The sequence below is a fragment of the Melospiza georgiana genome, chromosome 5 (genome assembly GCF_028018845.1).
Source record: "Melospiza georgiana isolate bMelGeo1 chromosome 5, bMelGeo1.pri, whole genome shotgun sequence".
NCBI classification, from domain to species: domain Eukaryota; kingdom Metazoa; phylum Chordata; class Aves; order Passeriformes; family Passerellidae; genus Melospiza; species Melospiza georgiana.
The window spans coordinates 6,951,609-6,969,854 of NC_080434.1; the positions used below are offsets into that span (position 1 = coordinate 6,951,609).

The 18,246-nt window shown below is 36.4% G+C and overlaps 1 protein-coding gene across 8 annotated transcripts in view; it reads right to left on the reverse strand.

Annotated features, from left to right (window-relative positions):
• WDR17 (WD repeat domain 17) overlaps positions 1 to 18,246 on the reverse strand; it is a 54,361-nt gene that overhangs the window by 11,665 nt on the left and 24,450 nt on the right. For 7 of the 8 annotated variants that reach the window (XM_058024200.1, XM_058024199.1, XM_058024198.1 and 4 more), the window contains 13 exons: positions 16,368 to 16,459; positions 11,985 to 12,067; positions 11,006 to 11,092; positions 10,117 to 10,281; positions 9,039 to 9,241; positions 8,753 to 8,902; positions 8,515 to 8,645; positions 6,525 to 6,650; positions 4,323 to 4,478; positions 3,983 to 4,047; positions 3,469 to 3,601; positions 2,169 to 2,260; positions 939 to 1,038 (listed from right to left, as the gene is read on the reverse strand). In XM_058024200.1, coding sequence (XP_057880183.1) covers positions 939 to 1,038; positions 2,169 to 2,260; positions 3,469 to 3,601; positions 3,983 to 4,047; positions 4,323 to 4,478; positions 6,525 to 6,650; positions 8,515 to 8,645; positions 8,753 to 8,902; positions 9,039 to 9,241; positions 10,117 to 10,281; positions 11,006 to 11,092; positions 11,985 to 12,067; positions 16,368 to 16,459 — 1,583 coding nt within the window. The remainder of the gene's footprint in view (positions 1 to 938; positions 1,039 to 2,168; positions 2,261 to 3,468; positions 3,602 to 3,982; positions 4,048 to 4,322; positions 4,479 to 6,524; positions 6,651 to 8,514; positions 8,646 to 8,752; positions 8,903 to 9,038; positions 9,242 to 10,116; positions 10,282 to 11,005; positions 11,093 to 11,984; positions 12,068 to 16,367; positions 16,460 to 18,246) is intronic. The other variant, XM_058024202.1, reaches the window with a different exon arrangement.

Below are 18,246 nucleotides of genomic sequence, written 5' to 3' on the forward strand. Positions count from 1 at the left end.
AATTGTGCACCATTTGTTAATGTGCTTTTAAACAACCAAATAGATTTCCTTTAGCAGTATCTTCCTTTATTCAGCTGAAGAGATCACATAAATACAATACCTAAAATGCATGCTAGGAATTCGATCTAAACTTAAGGACACTAGCATTCAGAGATGATATTTCCCCCTCTCTTTCAATGAAAGGAGACTCAAAACCCCCAGAAAACAGGAAGGATTGCTCTTACTCTCTCTGAGCACAGTTACTGACAGGCATAGCAGAATGTCAAACCCTATGAGACTACACAATAACTTCAAATATGCCTGTTTAGAAATATAAGAATTTACTGATTCTCAATTTCTCTTTGGGAAGAAATTATATTTTTTGGGGGGGATAGAGGAGGAAAAACATGTTAAGCTAACAACAACAAAATTCAGCTAAAATGAGGAAAAGAAACCATTTGTAAAACTACAAGCAAATAAAAAACATAATAAAATGTTTCCTACATGTCAGTTCTATTTTTTGTACTGAGGCGTGGGGTTTTCTTTTCCTATTTACTTCTTCATTTAGACTGCAAATTCTTCAAGGTGGATTATTGCATCTTCTTTAGCACAATAACTTCTAGTTTTGAATGGGTATTTTGGGTCACCATAAACAGTAACACTTAGATGTATATATCCAGGGTAGTTAAGTATCTTACCTTGTCTAATATAACAGGATATTGTAAATAAAATTCAGCAGCAACATGCTACCTTCTGTGCATGAGAGAGACCTTGAATTTAACAGAATCAAGGGAGTTCTGCTACTAACTTTAATACTATAACTACCTAACTTTGCATAAGTATAGAAAAATCAAATGCCAAATACCATTTTAGAATATGATACATACATTTTAAAACGTGTAGAGATGTAAAAAGGAAGTAAATATTGGCTTTTTCATTTTTAAAGAAAAAAAAATTACCTCTATATTTTCGACAGCCAAATGACAACACGCTGCAAGCACTGCACGACCATCCTGGAAATACCAATCTGCCAGTTCTTTACTGACCTTCTGCAGGAGACTGCAAGAACAAAAAAGAAATTCTACAAGGTCACTTTAAAGTTGGAGTGCCTTGGGTCTTAATTTATGTAATTCACCACATTTGCTTCTGTACCCTAAAAGTTGCTATATTTGGCTCACAGATAATGACACTACTAGCTTGAAAAATGCAATCTGTTTGAGGTTCATCCACTGCTTATGTTGGTACATACTAAGGTGGGTCAGTTTCCCAAAGTTTATATCAGTAGGAAATTTCTCTTCAGATTGACAGAAGGAAAATCAAATACCTGGATATCCAATCTGTACCTGTAAACTCTGCACTAGTACTTCTCTAATTGCTCAAAAACTGCTTATGTAAATGAAGTAACTACACAGCCTCCAAACTGTTTTTCTTTAACTACAACTATAACTTGATAATGTAATTCAGGTTTTTGAGTGCTGTTCTAGACAATGCAAGGTGCATATTTGGTTTTTTTTATGGACATGGACAATGAGAATCATGAAATTGCTCGTGTTGGAAGGAACCTTAAAGATCATTCTGTTCCAAGCCCCCTGCGATGGGCAGGGATGTCTTCCCCTAGACTGGCTTACTCAGGGCCTCATCCAACCTGATCTTGAACACTTCCAGAGATGGGGCAGCCACAGCTTCTCTGGGCAACCTGCTGCAGTGCCTCAGAGTAAAGAATTTTTTCCTAATATCTAATCTAAACCTACTCTCTCAGTTTGTTTTTTATTTTACATTATCAAAACCTTCACTTATGACAAAGAGCAAAGCTTCAGGAGGAGGTTGTGTGTAATAACAAGGGATCACAGATACTTGTTAATGCTAAATCTTACTCACCAGAAGTTCTCAGTTAATATGCTATATATTTTAGTGCACAGGAATGCAACTTACATATTGAGCAAGAGAAAAGGACATTTATAATTATAATGCACACATATGAAAAATCCATTTTGTGCCAGGAGGCACAATAGGGAAATAAGTGTAGCATCAGGTAGTTAGTAACTCCACTAACTAAGTACTACAAGATGCAATATTTTGTTGAACACTATATTGCTGATGCCAAATTAAACCACTCTGCTTTATCACTGTTAATGACTTTACACTCTGCAGTAAAATGAGTTTTATAGTTATAAACTAGAACAACTTACTCATTATAATCATCTGTATTGTTTCCAGCAGAATTTGAAGTTCCACTTGTTGTGGAGAGCGTCAACATCTGTATATTTCCTTCACAAGCTGCCTGGAAGTGAATGAAATATAGATTAATTAATGCAGAATTCAAACCGAAGATGAAATGAAATTTTTCAATAACAATAAAAATAATTTAAGATATATAAAAATCATTCTAAAGCCCAGTTATATAAAAGAAAATATTTTAATGTATAAACTAATTAACTTATTCATAGCTAAATCTTAGTCTAGTTTTATCTAGCCATACAAGAATTCTACTGAAGCAAGAGACTTCTTCCTTCCTATGCATTGGTGCAGGATTCTTCAGCATTTGGATATAATGGATGGTGAAGGCTACAATTGATTTTTACACCCCAAGTAGCAAGCAGTTCTGAGGGAAGGATGAAGTCCATAGATACTGCTCAGCAGGTAAACCAGCAAATCTGGAAAGATTTGGCATATAGTGGCTTAAGGTGAACTTTTCTTTGTATCTTACAAAAATTTATTTCTAACATTAAATACAAAGAGATCAGTGTGGGTTAAAATGAAATCAGTTGACAAAGTGGTGGTTGGTAAAGGGATGGACTCAGTGATCTCAGAGATCTTTTGCAACCTAATTGATTCTGTGAATTTTTTAAAATTCTTTCACATGCTTGAAGATGTAGCTGGGATAACAGCATTAAACCTCAAGGCTCAGTTACAAAGGAAGGTAAATCCTGGCATTTTGTTACTCATTATTATCTTATTAAACCTTTCAGACAGACTATTCTATGAATTGTAGTAGCTCTGCAATACCTCTCTTCCAAGAAAAATTAAGATCTTTCTGAAACTTTAACTTGCTTTAAAGTTCAAACACTATAGTTTGAACTATAGTTCAAAACAATCTAAGCATGTGTCAAGTTACATTCTGTACATTATTTAGCTAAAACCTACAGATGATTTCTCAGTAGAAATTAATGAGAAAGCAAATCCTACATGAATTTGATGTTAAGGACAATACCAGCTGTTGAAAATCAGCTTCCATTTAAATTGAAATTGAACACATTGGTTTACATTATGGTCATTTGTTTCAGTTTAGAAGAATCAGGCTTTAAATCTGTAAATGTGAGGTACCTCCTTCTTGTGATTTCTGTATAAAAACTGGTCAATACCATATGGAACTAAAGACTAGGGCATCATTATTCAGCTATTTTGCCTTTTAAATGTGCATGTCACATTCTGACTTAAAAGCTAAGAGCTAAATACATCTCCCACACTGGTATATATGTATAGTAATACCTGTGCAACAAGTAGAGCCTCTTTAAGCTGACCTCTTGAAGTAAAGAATGAAACCAGTTTCTTCACATCTCCAATAGCTATACAGTATGGGATGACATCATCATTTTCTTCCTGAATTAACTGATCAGCTCTCCTAATTAAACAAATGAATAAATAAAAAAGAAGGAACCATATATGAGCAATCACCAAAGTCAACTACATGGTGTAGGTGTTAGATGAAGCCAAATAAAGTTCACTGAAACCCATCTGCCTTTCCAGACTTACAAAGTGTGAATACTGCACTTAAAGAGTTTGTAAAGTTGCAATTTATTTTCAACCCTTTGATTCTTGTACACAAAGTTATTGTTGAAATGCTCCACAGTTCTATCCCAAAGCTTACTGAACAAAAAGTAACATCACTAGAATGCTGTAACAAAAGACAAGTGTATCTAGTAATAGTACCCATCCTTCCTACTTGTCTGTGTCCTTTTATGAACTGAAGCTACAATCTGCCATCCTATTTTAGTTAACTTACCTTTGCATTAACTTCCTCCAATATTTCATTGATACACCAGGTGCAACTGAGAGAGCTTTGTCCCACTAGAAGAAAGCAATAATACATTTAATGTGGTAATTTCCATTTGAGAAGCAGCCATATTTTAAACTAGTGTAACTTTTCTTCCATTAAAAATATATTTGTCAAAGTGAAATAAGGAATGAGTTATGCTTTAGACTGCATATGTTAAAAATAAGTGGAACAAGATTATTGTTTTGGGGACTTGTGACCCATTCATTGCTTCCCCATCTTTGCTAGGGTAGCTGGTTTTCAGAAACTTCAATAAGTTTTATTCTTCAATAGTGTTCTGATATTTTACCTCTCCAAGTTCTACCATTAGCTCACAATATCGCTGAATTTGTCCTAATCTTAAATGTATTTCTGCAGCTTCTTTGAGTCTTTCCTCTTTGCTGGGTGCACCAATACCACCTCCAAATTTAGACATCTTTACTGTTGTCAGTTCTTGTGCCTTGGACTGAGGGAAAAAAAAAAAAGATTTAGAAGTTTTCTGTGATGAAAAAAAGTTTCCTTAAGAATGAACTATTGGTAAATATTACAGCAGAATATAATGGTTATAATTTATGAAAAACATTAGAAAAAAGGCTAATTAAAAGAGATTTCAATGAGATTACAGTAAACTATATTTATGTTGTTAAAGTAAATGTGTTAGTGTTTTATTATGCATATACATTTTCATTTATTATCTTCCTATAATAGCTTATTTTTTATTCTCATATATAATGGTAATTCATCCAGATGTCTCTCATAAAAGTCTTGATATTTTGAAACTTAAAAAAAAAACTATTTGTGTACATAAAGCATAGAGAGCTGAAAATTGTACGTATTACCATTATAATGATGTCCACACAAAGAAATAACAAAGACAGTAGGCTTAACTGGTAGACAACAAGTTCTGTGATCTGATCTGTCATGCCCCATTAACCTTATAGCCAAGAAATTATTTATATTCCCAACTTCTGCAATTTTTATATTAGTTGCGAAGACAAGGCTTAATTTCTTCATCTGGCAGAGCCTGAGAAACAAGCTGCAACAGAATTATATGTACAGGGAAAAAACAAAACAAAACAAAGGGAGATTCCCATTTCAAGAATTCTCAGTTGAATTCTATCTTCAATGCACAATGATGGCATTGGGCTATTCATGACTTTGCAGAACTGTATATGGAAGATGGAGAATGAATTTTGAACATTCTTCCTCAAACTAAACTGCCACAAAGACCAATGGCAGCTCCCAAGAATCTGGCTTTTTTAAAAAAACATACTACATTTTTTTATCTCAGCACCTCTATATATTTTATTATTTCCATGCTAAAGTCATCAATGCATCCTCTCTGTTTACTAAGACCAGAAAAACCAGAGCTGCTATACATCCTTACTTCATCCTGAAATGTATAGGTGCTGCAGTGCCATTATTTAGTTTCCTAAGGAAAAGAGAATATTAGCAGTCCTTAATAAGCAGGCAGCATTACCCTACCCCATACTTTCTCTTAAAGATTTCAAACACCGATTTTGAGTCAGCAAGAAGGGGAAAAATGCTTTTAATTAATGTGAACACTTAATTCAGGTCCACAGAATGACCAGCAATTACTGTAGTTACTCTAGGTCACTGGAGTTATAAATGCATGAAATAATTTTGCAGGGGTAAACAGACTGCCGGCACTGCACAAGTCAAGATTTAATGTCTTCTCAGGCCAACTGGCTGAGAAAATTGGTTTTTTGGACACATGGACACACAAACAGAGCTTCATAGGATTTGCAGAGCAGCTGCTATTATTACAGTTAACAACACTACTAAACTTAATCACTTGAGAGTCTCAAGGAACATAGGACACTAAAAAAGCCTGTGATCTTACAGCAAACAACAGGTGATACCTGGCAAGTATTAGCCCTGAGGATGGCAAGCGCATTTCCTCATCCATATCAGCAGATCATCTTTCCTCTATTTACAATCCAGTCATTGGAGTATGGGATTCTTTAGTACTCATCCAAGTCACTCTTAAGCTGTGTATCTGTATTAAGGACAGTCTCTTGCCATTCCTTCTTACAGAGAGCTACAGAACACATTTCTGATGACTCTCCCCCATTTTCAGACATGAATTCCCCTGTCTTTACATCTGAACATAGCTACACACTTCATGTTTATACAAATAAGGAATTTGACTTTACTGAACATAAAAGTACAGTGTATATAATAATAGGCAAGACAAATCACTTCATAGCTGAAACTGTAGTGATGATTGTTTGCAATTGATTTTGTTTTGAAATTGCTTTTCTAGTTAATAACTGTAACCTAGCATTTTAACACTTAGTATGCATGAAGTCACACAGACTCAGCTAGATGCTATTGTAACAGACAAGTATTGCAGTGAAGAACCAATATTGCACAAATATCTTTGGATATGAAGTTGTGACTCTTTGTAAAGCACTGAGTGTTATTTTTAAATAGTGAAACACTACATGGACTAACAACCATTTTCACATACTGTTTGTGCTTCACTTACCAGTCTAAATCTAATGAGGTGTTTCATATGCATAATTCCTTTGCAGTAGTTTTGTGGAAGCAAACTGTCATCCTGTCCCTTTATTACAGCAACCAAATCCCATAAATTTTTGCTGCCTCCTGGAGGCTAAAATTGTTAGGGAAGAAGAGTTTTATTACAGTTATGTTCATGAGAGAAACTTGAACTTATAAAGATATTGGAAAACATTTGTCAGTCAACTCCAAGAAATACAATTTCAGACAATTCCAATATTAGAACCTTTATTATGAAAACATGAGTTAGTTCAAGAGACTACAAGTCCTTCGGTCTTCTTGAAGGCTGTAAAGATACAGTGAGATCCATGAACCTATTTGGTTATGTGTGGACATAGCTGAGGGCTCACCATTAGTTTTCCCTTTTGCTCTCAAATAAATGCAAGCTATCTTGTGTCTACTGCTGGCACAAACCAACAGTCAGCTGCTGCCATGCAGGAGCTGACCCAGGACTTCCTTACTACTTTCTGTAAAGCAAAGGCATGGGCCAGGTAGAAAAGAATTTCAAGGCTTGACTGTCACAACCTGGTTTACTATCCTAATATTAAATCTTAAAATAGACACGTGTAGTATAACGGTATATGCACAAAATATTGTTTTAAAATAAATTTTAAGCATTTCTATTGGTCTAGCCTTTGAATCAATCCTTCTCTAGAAACAGGACACAATCCTTCTCTAGAAACAGGACAACAGTTTAACACTGAATGAAGTCTGGAAGAGAGTGAGTATTCAAAAGCTTAAAAAAGTCATTAAACCTTTGACCTAAAGAAGCTTTTCTAAGAATAACAGGATCACAAGTTTAGAAGTCAAATTATTTCTGAGCTGGTAAAAAGTATAAAATCCTACTAGGGAAACCTCACCCATCCAACCTCCCTCCCCGCTTCCCCCCCTGCCCCCCCCACCAAAAAAAATAATAAAAGAGTCTACTCTCTCTTTTTTCTCTCCCCTAAAACTCTTATCAGATTCCTCATAGTTTAGCACAATACCTCCTTTTCTGGAGTCAAAACCACTGCCCATACCTGATCAAAACAGCTTTTGTTCTTGGAAAATTCTAGTATTCTTAAAACAGTTTTACTGTCAAATCAACAAGGGAAATCAAAATTTATAACTTATATAAAACTAAGAATTCCATAAATATATTTTTAACAAAAGAGAAAATGTCCCATTTTGAAATTGAGAAAGATTGTTTCATCATTTATCTGTTATCCACTTCAATTTAGGTAGAACTCAAACCAAATACTTTGGATGAACTAGGTCTTTTTAGAACAGTGTTATGACTTAAATTACAACAGTATTGGACACAAGTTTCAGTAGTAGTAGAACCTGTAGTTCCAAGTAATTTTGTCTTTACTGTACCTCAAGTACAGCTTCTATTCAGGTAAGTACTCAAAGGAACCCATATTTTTTAACTCATTTGCACTGAGAAGCTGCAGCAATTTATAAAAAATATTACTATGCAATGAAGAAAAGGCAGTAGATGGATACTGAGGCACAGGTCATCTGAATCTTTAGTTCCTAAAACATAAAAAGCAGTTTGGGCACAGACACAGGGCAGTTAAAAACTTGTCAGTAATGAAGGTGTTCTTTTAATAAAAACTCTAATGCAGCTTGATTAAGCACATAATTTCATTTTCTTCAATAGCAAATTGCTGTCAAATTAACCTTTCCTATAGAAAATTATATTATTTCACTAATTTAACTTTGCAAAAACCTGATTTGTTTTTTGCAAAGCTAAATTAGTGAAATTTGTTTTTCACAACTGACAAACAATGAAATCATGGACACTTTTATATGCTGACCTGGTTAGAAATAAACTTATTTCTGTCTATTTTCTAAGCTCCCTTCAAGAAAGAGAGAAAAAAAATGGTAGAGAAAAAAGAAATCTCAATTTTAGATTCTGACTTCAGAAAAGAAAGTCATGTGCATTAACAACATCCCTAATTTGGCAGAATACTTACTGAAAAAAATTCTGAAAACCACCTTAGTTTTTTTCCTTGAAGACTTCCAGACAATTTTTCCAATTCTTGTTTAATATCCCTGGAAACTTTACCACACAGCAAAGGAGGAGCTCCAGACTCCACAGCGCGATCTAACACACACAAAGATTTATATATGAAATTAAAATACAAAACAACCAAAGGAATAGGAATATTAACATAAAGAAAATTAAAACAATGGCTTATACAATTTGCTTACCTGTATTGCCGATAATATCATCCCAACATCTGTCTGTTATGATATTTATTTGTAGAGGGTTTATAAGAGGTGTCAATGACCAGAGTCTCACAGTGGAATCACGAGAGCAAGATGCCATCGTAAATGGACGACTAGGATGACACGTTAATCCTAGCAGAGGGAATATTTTAAAATGTAGTGAAATAAGTTTATGTAATAACCTGTTTGATTAAATTACTTTATAAATTTCAAACCCTATTAGAATGCATTTCAATACAGAAATAAAACAAAATTTAAAAGATATTACCATACACATCTGCACCATGATCATAAACTGTGTCCAAACATGTTCCATCTCTTGTGTCCCAGACTCGAATTGTATAGTCCCAACTGCCAGATATTAGAAGGTAAGGAATTTCAGGATTCCACATCAGTCCCCGTACTGGAGCTGTATGTCCACTAAGAACATTTATACAAGCATCTTGTGTATAATCCCATATCCGAACGGTACTGAAACAGGATAAAAGAGAACAATTTACATCAGATCACCTAATGAAATATAATTATCTCTCTACTAAATCAATATTTTAAACTTCAAATTTATCAGAATATTTATTTGCATGACAACAAGGCTCAAAGAGTTGTAGTGAAAGGGGCTACATCTGGCTGGCAACTGGTCAGCAGCAATGCTCATCATGGTTCGATTCTAGGGCCGGTCCTCTTCAATGTATTTTATTGTCAAGAAATTTGCTATCAGGTTGTCTTTTGTCATGAATCATTGCACTATGAACTAATACATTTTGCTTCAAACATAAACCTGTAATGAATGATAATGGGAAAGCAATAGAAGCCAACACTCCAAACTTTACAAAAATATCTTGTATATTCTGCAGGGAAGTGGCTTAAAATCATAGAAAAATGCTTCCTTCTGCTTACCATGGACTGATGTGCCCTCCCTCAAAAGCAATGGCATCAAACAAAAAACCAGAAAGATACAATACTCATTAAAATTCTCTGCAGATTCTACTCAAGTACACTTTTGAAAAATATCAAATAAGGGCAGGTCTTGCACCTGTTTCTTTAGATGTAATGTAAGCATGTGGCATCCTCCTTGTGCCATTCCTCACACTAACAGTATCAAGCACTGAGCCTACTTTTGGGAAAGCATATGGAAACTTGCACTACTGCAGCAGTTGTGACTATTTTAGATAATGATCCTGCAGTCCAAATACTACATAAAGCTAAGAGCAGAGCTAAAACCTGTATCTGAACAAGACAGAGATTTCGATTATTAAGTATTGACAACACCATTACAAGCAAAGATGTAAGTTTCTCCAATAGTCCTGCTTGAGTTTTAAGTTTTCTAACCATTCAGAAATACTCACCCATCATCAGAGCCACTGCAGAGGATTCCTTCTCTGAGAGGAGACCACCGTACATGAAACACCTTTGCAGTATGCCCAGTAAAAACTTTCAATGGTTGATCAGAGCTGGTTGCCAAGTAGTAAACACGAACATTTTTATCCTCACAACCAGTAGCTATCATATCTCTGCAAAATAAAAACAGCAAAATCCTTGGTCACAGAGATGATAAATGCTTCTTTAAATTTAAACAAAATAGATGTGCAATTTGCAATTATTTTTTTTAAATAGCAATTTTTTGCTTCTCCTTCATCTCTTCAAGATGTAACTATTGATAATCTGATTAAAAAAACTAAATCAGAATAAGCCTGATAAAGATCCTTTAGTTGCAATGGGGAATATATTTCCACTCGCCTCTGACTATGCACACAATACACAACTATTGATTAAATCAAATTACTAGAATTTTTTTTGCAAAAAGTTCTCATTCATTATTAGGAATTATCTACAAAATTTACATGTAATCACAAAAGTCTAGAGGTGTAGATTGGTGTCCTTGAAATGACTGCTACATTTTCACCTTAGCAGTCATTTCAAGGACAACAATCTACACCTCTAGACCTCTCTTTCCTGGTATTGAATGTCTTCCCCCCATTATATATTCAGCTAGATAATTTTTTTTCTCATCAATATGAAATGATCCTCCTTTGAAAGTTAAGAAAGTTCATGGTAGTCAATGAAATATACTACTGGGAAGAGAGAGCTGCAATAGGCATAACCTACTTTGGAATAGATATTTTCAGTGTTTAACTATCACAGTGAATATCACATTCTACATAAATTTGTGTTACTTTACTGGTAATCAATTTAAATAGTAAATGTTGTCAATTCTTTGGGTTAATTTTTACTTACTTGTTGTTTTGACTCCAATCACAGCCAAACACTGCAGCTGGATGTTTGTACTTGTGAAGAACATTGCCATCAATGGTTCGAATAATACTGAAAACAATTACAATGTGATATTATAAGGAAAAATACATTCTGGGTAGGCTATCAAAAATTAGGTTTTATTCTGTGCAAATAAACCAGAGAGCAAAAATGTGTACACAAAGAATCGGAGAAACAGTCACAAACAATATCAGCCCCTCAATCACAACATTTAACTGGATGTTGATTCTACAACATCTAACTTCACTTCAGTTATCTATGTTTCTTCAGAGGGGCTTTAAAGATGTTCACTGTGGTACATATTTCTTGAAAGGATCTCATAGCCCAGAATCAAAGCTGTAGTCATGGCTTTAAGGTACAAATAGATCTTTATGAATTAAAAAGAAAGTTAATTATTTTCTAAAATTTCTGCCCATTATGTTCAAGCTGGAATGACACAGGTAGCAGAGGAAACAAATGAAGAAAGATTTTTAAGATGTACTGAAAACAATATTTGCAAAATTGGTTTCAATGGACATTCATGCATTTTTAGAAAGAGGGTATTATACTCCTGTGATAGTGCACTTGTGGTTATTTAATTCTAAAATAAAACTTTTTAGTCCTTGAAACAACAAACTAGATAAAATTTTAAAATTAAGACAAGTAAAGTTGGATATCTTTTGAAAAGTGTCCTCTACAGATAAGAAACCTAGAAGGATATTCTTGTCCAAATAAAAATCTCTATTTAATTTCACTATCAGTGTGTCTTAGACACTATTCCTATTGAAAACATTTCCTTTATTTTTTTTTAAATCATGAAAAATGTACCCTAACAAGTACAGAAGAGTAATATAATTTAAGTTTTGTCCAGTAAGAAAAGTTTTTAAATTAATTGAGAGCATTGTCAAAATTTATGGACTTGAGAAGTGCATTTAGCCATTTGTTTTCTTCCAATAACACTCACCAAAATCCATCACTGCTGCAGGTTGCTATTCTTTTGGAATCTTTATGACTCCAGGCAATGCAGAAGATTCCATTCTTTCCATGCTTCAAAAAATGCAAAATACCTATCAATAAGAAATAATTCACCCCTTTTTCTCTCATCTACTGACTCATCTTTTTTACTTTATTCTCCTATGGTCTTCAGTCCTTTTCTCCCAGTATAGTACACTGTACAAAACCACATGATAATGAGCACCCAATATAAGCTGGATGTTTGAGAATCCAAGTCCAAAACATTGGGACTATGGAGATATGTAGTAAAACCATTATAGCCTCCAGGATCTAAGAGACAATACCGGGTCAAGATGAAGAATGAGCAATCGGTAACTATATAAACCTGAAAGTTAAACAAACAACATTGTGGACAATCAAGAGAGGCCTTTGGGCCTTGAGGCAACAACTTGAGGGATGTGAAGCACAAGTTGTGTTCTCTTCTGTCCTGCCAGTTGCAGGGAATGACGTGGCAAGAAACAGGGAGATCATGCAGATGAACAACTGGACTTGATGCCGGTGTTACCAGCATGGTTTTGGGGGTTTTGATCATAGGTCAGTTTATACAATACCAAGCCTGGTGGCAACAAATGGGGTTCAGCTGTCTCCAAAGACAAAAAGGATCTTAGTTCAGGAGTTCACAGGGCTCACTGCAAGAGCTTTAAACTAGTTTGGAAAGAGACCAAGGTCAGGCTCGCCAGAGAGAATGTGTAGGGAAGGAGAGAACCATAGAAACCACTCTAGTAGCATTAGGAGGCTTAAGAGACAGTACCTGGAGCAAGCACAAGCAGCCAAAGAAGTAATCATTAGACAGAACTACAGGGAATCCCTTTGCACCTCCACTGGGATATGGACAGAATCAAATACTTCTGTTAGATGCCTGTACCCCAACAGATGCAGTATGGGGAACAAACTGGATGAACTAGATATCTGTGTGCAGTCACAAGCCTTTGACTGCACTGTGATTACAGAGACACAGTGGGATACCTTGCATGACTTGAATGTTGCCACAAAAGGCTACATAATGTTTAGGAAAGACAGGCCAGAAAGTCACATTGGTGGAATTTTCCCCTGTGTGAGGCAACACTTAGGATGTATCAAGCTCTGTCTTGGACTGGATAATGGGCAAGTTGACAGCTTATGGTTTGGATAAAAGACACTGTTGTGGGTGTTTGCTATAGGCTGCTTTATAGGTAAAAAGAAGTGGATGAAGCCATCTACAGCCAGCTAGAAGCAGCCCCAAAGTCACAGTCACTAGTCATTGTGGGGCACTTTAACTACCCTCACATCTGCTGGAGAAGCAGCACAGTGAAGTAGAGAGTCCAAGAGGTTCCTGGAAAGTGTTAATAACAACTTCCTGTCATAGGTAGTGTAAGATCCCACAAGGAATCTTGTGCTGCTTGAATCTCATACTAACAAACAGGGAAAGCCTTGTGAGAGATATAAAGGTTGGGGGAAACCTTGGCTGTAATGACTATTGAGACTGTGGAGTTCGGTATCAAGCAAGGTGGAAGCAGGGCAGTAAGTAAGACAGTCATGGACTTGAGCAGAGCTACCTTTAGTCTCTTCAGGGATTTTCTTTGAACAGTTCCATGGAAACACACCTTGCAGGGAAAAAGGTCCAAGAGAACCAGATGATATTCAAGGATCGTTTCCTCCAGGCTCAAAACAATGCACCCCGATGAGCAAGAAATTGGAGAAAGGGGGCAAGAGATCTTCATGGATGATCAAAGAACTTCAGTCATTAAGCACATGTAGGAAATGCACAGGAGATAGAAGCAGGGTCAGGCCCCTTGGAATTAATACAGAGAGGCTGGCAGAATAAATAGAAAGGAGATAAGGAACACAAAGGCTCATCTGGAATTAAGTCTGGCCAAGGATGTAAAGGAGAAGAAGTAGTCCTTCTTCAGCTCTATTAATAACAAAAGGAAAACCAAGGATAATGTAGGCCCATTACTAAATGGAGGGGGGACTCTGGTAGCAGAGGATGAAGAAAAGGCAGAGTTATTGAACAATTTCTTTACAACAGTCTACACTGACTGAACCAGCTCTCAAGAGTCTCTGACTCAAGGGACCACCATAGAAGAATGCTGGAAGCAAGACTTTCCCTTGATCAAGATAAACTGGGTTAGAGAACACACAGAAAAACTTGATATCCAAGGTCCATGGGCCCTGACAGGATGCATCCAAAAATGCTGAAAGAGTATCACCACAGCGAGGCTGCTCATGGCCATCTTTGAAAGGAAGGCTGTGGCAATCTGGAGAGGTGTCTGAGGTGAGAACTGTAGAAAGCAAATGTCACTCCAGTCTCCAAAAAGAAAGAGGAAGACCCAGGGAACTACTAACCAATTAGCCTCACCTCAAGGGATGATGAGGGGAGAGCAGTGTGTATTGCTCACCTTGACTTCATCAAGAATTTCAATACTGTCTCTGACAAAGTCCTCATAGTCAAACTCAGAAAGTGTGGAGCGGATGAGTGGACAGTGAGGTGGATGGAGAACTGGCTGAACAGCAGATCCCAGGGGGTCGTAATCAGTGGCACAGGCTCTAGTTGGAAGCCTATCACTAGCGATGGCCCCCAAAATTCAATACCAGTCCCAGAATTGTATAGGTTGCTCATCAATGACTTGATAAAGGGGCAGATGCATCCTCAGCAAGCTGACTGACAACAGAAAGCTGGGAGGAGTGGCCAATACCCCAGGGTACTGTGCAGCCCTCCAGAAGGACCTTGGCAGGTTGGAGAGGTGGGCAGAGAGGAACCAGCTGAAATTCAGCAAAGGCAACTGCAGGGTCCTGTACCTGGGGAAAAATAAACTCATGTACCAGCACAGGCGGGGCTGATCCACTGGAAAGCAGCTCTGTGGAGAAGGAGGGTGGAGTGGGAGTTCTGGTGGACACCAAGCTGTCCATGAGCAGCAGTGTGACCTTGTGGCCAAGGGGCCAATGGTGTCCTGGGGCGCATTAGGAAGAGCATTCCAGCAGGGCAACAGAGGTGATCCTGCTCTTCTATTCTGCCCTGGTGAGGACAGAATTGTGCCCAGTTTTGTCCTCAGTTAAAGAGAGATAAGGAACTTGTGGAGAGGGTTCAATAGGGGTCAACAAAAATTATTTTTCTCAGAAGAAAAGGTTGAGAGAGCTGGGCCTATTCAGTCTTGAGAAGTCACAACTGAGAGTTGATCATCAATGTCTGTCAGTATCTGATGGGAGTGCGCCAAGAGGATGGAGCCAGGCTCTGCTTAGTAGTGCCAATCAAGGGGCAATGGGCAGAAACTGATGCACAGGAAGTTCCAATTGAACATGAGGAAGAACTTCTCTATTGTGTAAGTGACCAAGCACTGGAACAAACTGTCCTGAGAGGTTGGGGAGTCTCCCTCTCGGGAGATATTCCAGAACCATCTGGATGCAATCCTGTTCAAAGTATTCTAGGATGACCCTGCTTGAGCAGGGAGGTTGGACCAAATGACTCCCTGTTGTCCCTTCCAATGTTAATCATCCAGTGATTCTGAATAAAGGTTAGTTACTTGTTGGAATAATGAAGTATATGGGCATGAAAAATTGTGGTATACGAAAACTTAATTGGGATGTGTATCAGGACCAGTATTACAGAAAAGATATTTATTAGCACAAATGCCAATATCAGTATTAGAATGCCAGAACTCCTGAAGGTAGGTATATTTGTTTTCTGCTCGTGCCTCTCCTCACTCCCCCACCTCTCTTCTTAAAGAGCATCCCTTGTACATTGATGTGGATCCTATACTTAAATGATGATGTCTGTATAATCTGAAGATCACAGCTATATACCAGGAATACACAAAATAGTGTAAAATACAACAGCATAATATTACACAACTCCTTCTGCCAATAAACATTATGCTACTATTTCAGGACTTAAAAATGCCTGGATAAATTTCAGGTAATACAAGGCAAGCCACTGAATGAGTCATATTGCTTAGTGTGCTGCAAAATGGAGCTTTACTGATCTAGGCTTCAGGTAATTCAAGTTTTTTCTGGCCCTTATGTTTAAAAATATTGATGCTGAGTCTGTATGTCCATATATGTTTACACAGTTAAGGAATTAGCAATGCTTTTGCCATGTATCCCTACAAGACCAATTTTAAGATAATGGAGTCCATCTGGTGCTTCACCACTCTCATATTACTCTCACATTTTACTTCTGAGGAAATAAAAATACTTCTGCCACACATGTAAACTGGCACCTAGATAACTCCATAGACTTTTATTCTATAGCACCTTTTAAAAATATATGTACTTTGGCCATCTCTACTTATGGACACTAGAGGGAATGACTCACTTGCATTTCATATAGACAAAAAAAGTAGCAATCCCATCTTACCTCACTGAATCTGGTTATTATTTTGCCTTTTCGAATATCCCAGATAAAGGCACCATTTCTGGATGTTCCACCTGCTATGCAGTTCAGATTTCCTTTAAAAAGAGATGTTTATAAAATATTACAATAAGTATAAAATCACAAGATTGTTTAACAATGGTTTTGCTTTAAATTGAATAAATGTAATATGAACATAAGCCATTAATGGTACATGAACGTGAGGCTAGCATTTGCTACTAAGTCACAAACATCAATTTCAGTGAAAGCCTGACCTGTTTTTCTACATTCCTGTTTTGAGGAATGGTCAAATAAAAATTGTATTCCTGTAAAAAGTGTCTTAATGCCTGCTAAAAGTCTTGCATGTAAGAAATTAATGATCATGATGCATATGACTAAACCTGAAAGAGAGGCAACCTCAATGTTTCAAGCCTAAAGTTGTAGCAACTAGAGCATTTCCCTTTAAAGTTCACTACATATAAAGACAAATCCTAAAAATGAGACAGAACACTTAACAGTATTTTGTTTCCTTAATCTTGCACCACTGCTGCACCTAAGACCATCAAGAATGTACCTGAATCTGTAACCACACTCTACAGGATGGAAAATCTGAGTACAAAATTCCACAGTGAGAACTGGAAAATTCATTTCAGGTCTAACCCAAAAACCACCAAAGTCTCCTCACTACAGTGACTCTCTATCCCCATATAGCTACACTTTTCATTAAATAACAGATTTATAGGAAACTTTTGACTGTTATTTTATTGCAAGCTTCAGAGGCAGAAAAGACAATCTATGCAGGAGGAGTCTAGCAAGGTAAATATACAAAATGGGAGTAAACTCAGGTAGGAGAATGATGGGGAGAAAAAAGAAAAAAGGAGTAATCACTTTTTTCAAAGGTCTGAGACCAAACAAATTGGGGCATGCATTAGATTACACATTAGGAACAAAGTACAAGGCGGGAACTGTCTGGGAGTAAGCACCAAAAGTTCTGGCTGGGAGGGACAGGAGCTTCTGGACAGGATACTAAGGAACAAAATTGGAGCATGTACTTCCAATTTATCTAAAAAAACAAACAAAAAAAACCAAACAAAAAACAAAAGAAAAAAACAAACAAACAAACAAAAAAAAACACAAGAAAAAAACAAAAACCAAAAACAAAAGCAACAAACCTACACCCCTCCTGCAGCAAATAAACTATTGAATCAATGTGAGATACAACTAAACACTGAATTTAAACTTCAAAATTAAATAGCCAAGAACAAGCACTGTATTTCATATTGCCATGATTTCCATATAGCAAGAAAAATTATTTGTGAAGATATATATATATACAGTGCAAGAGACTCTCTGAAATGAAAAAGTGCAAATTTATTTAACATATGCAGACTATATTAAGCTTCCCACCACAATATTTTTCTTCTGTCAGTTGTTATTTTTTAAGAGTTTGAAAGTGCAGGTGAGTAGAGAAAGGTGAATTATTTAGATTTAAAAAAATACATCTGCTATCCAAAGAAATAAAACATGACAGGGAAGTCAACTTATTGTAAACTATTGACAACTATCAGATGTGTATTTTTATGTATACCAAAGGGGGTTACAGAATAGCTTTGAAAACAAAATTTCCTAGTGAGTCCAGTGATTTGTCTAAGAAAAAGTAGATGCTTTCCCCAAAAGACACTTCCTATTCTAATAAGGTCAAAGCAGAGTTATTCAGTGATTAGACTCGTACACAAAGAAGGAAGAAAAAGAGCTAAATACATATCTTCCACTATTTCAGCAAAAATATAATCTGAATTCCTTTAAGTAGCTGCTTCTTGTGCAAAGCAGGACAGTTTGTCATCTGCATAATGCCATGTTAGAAGTGTTCCAGAGATTTTCATCC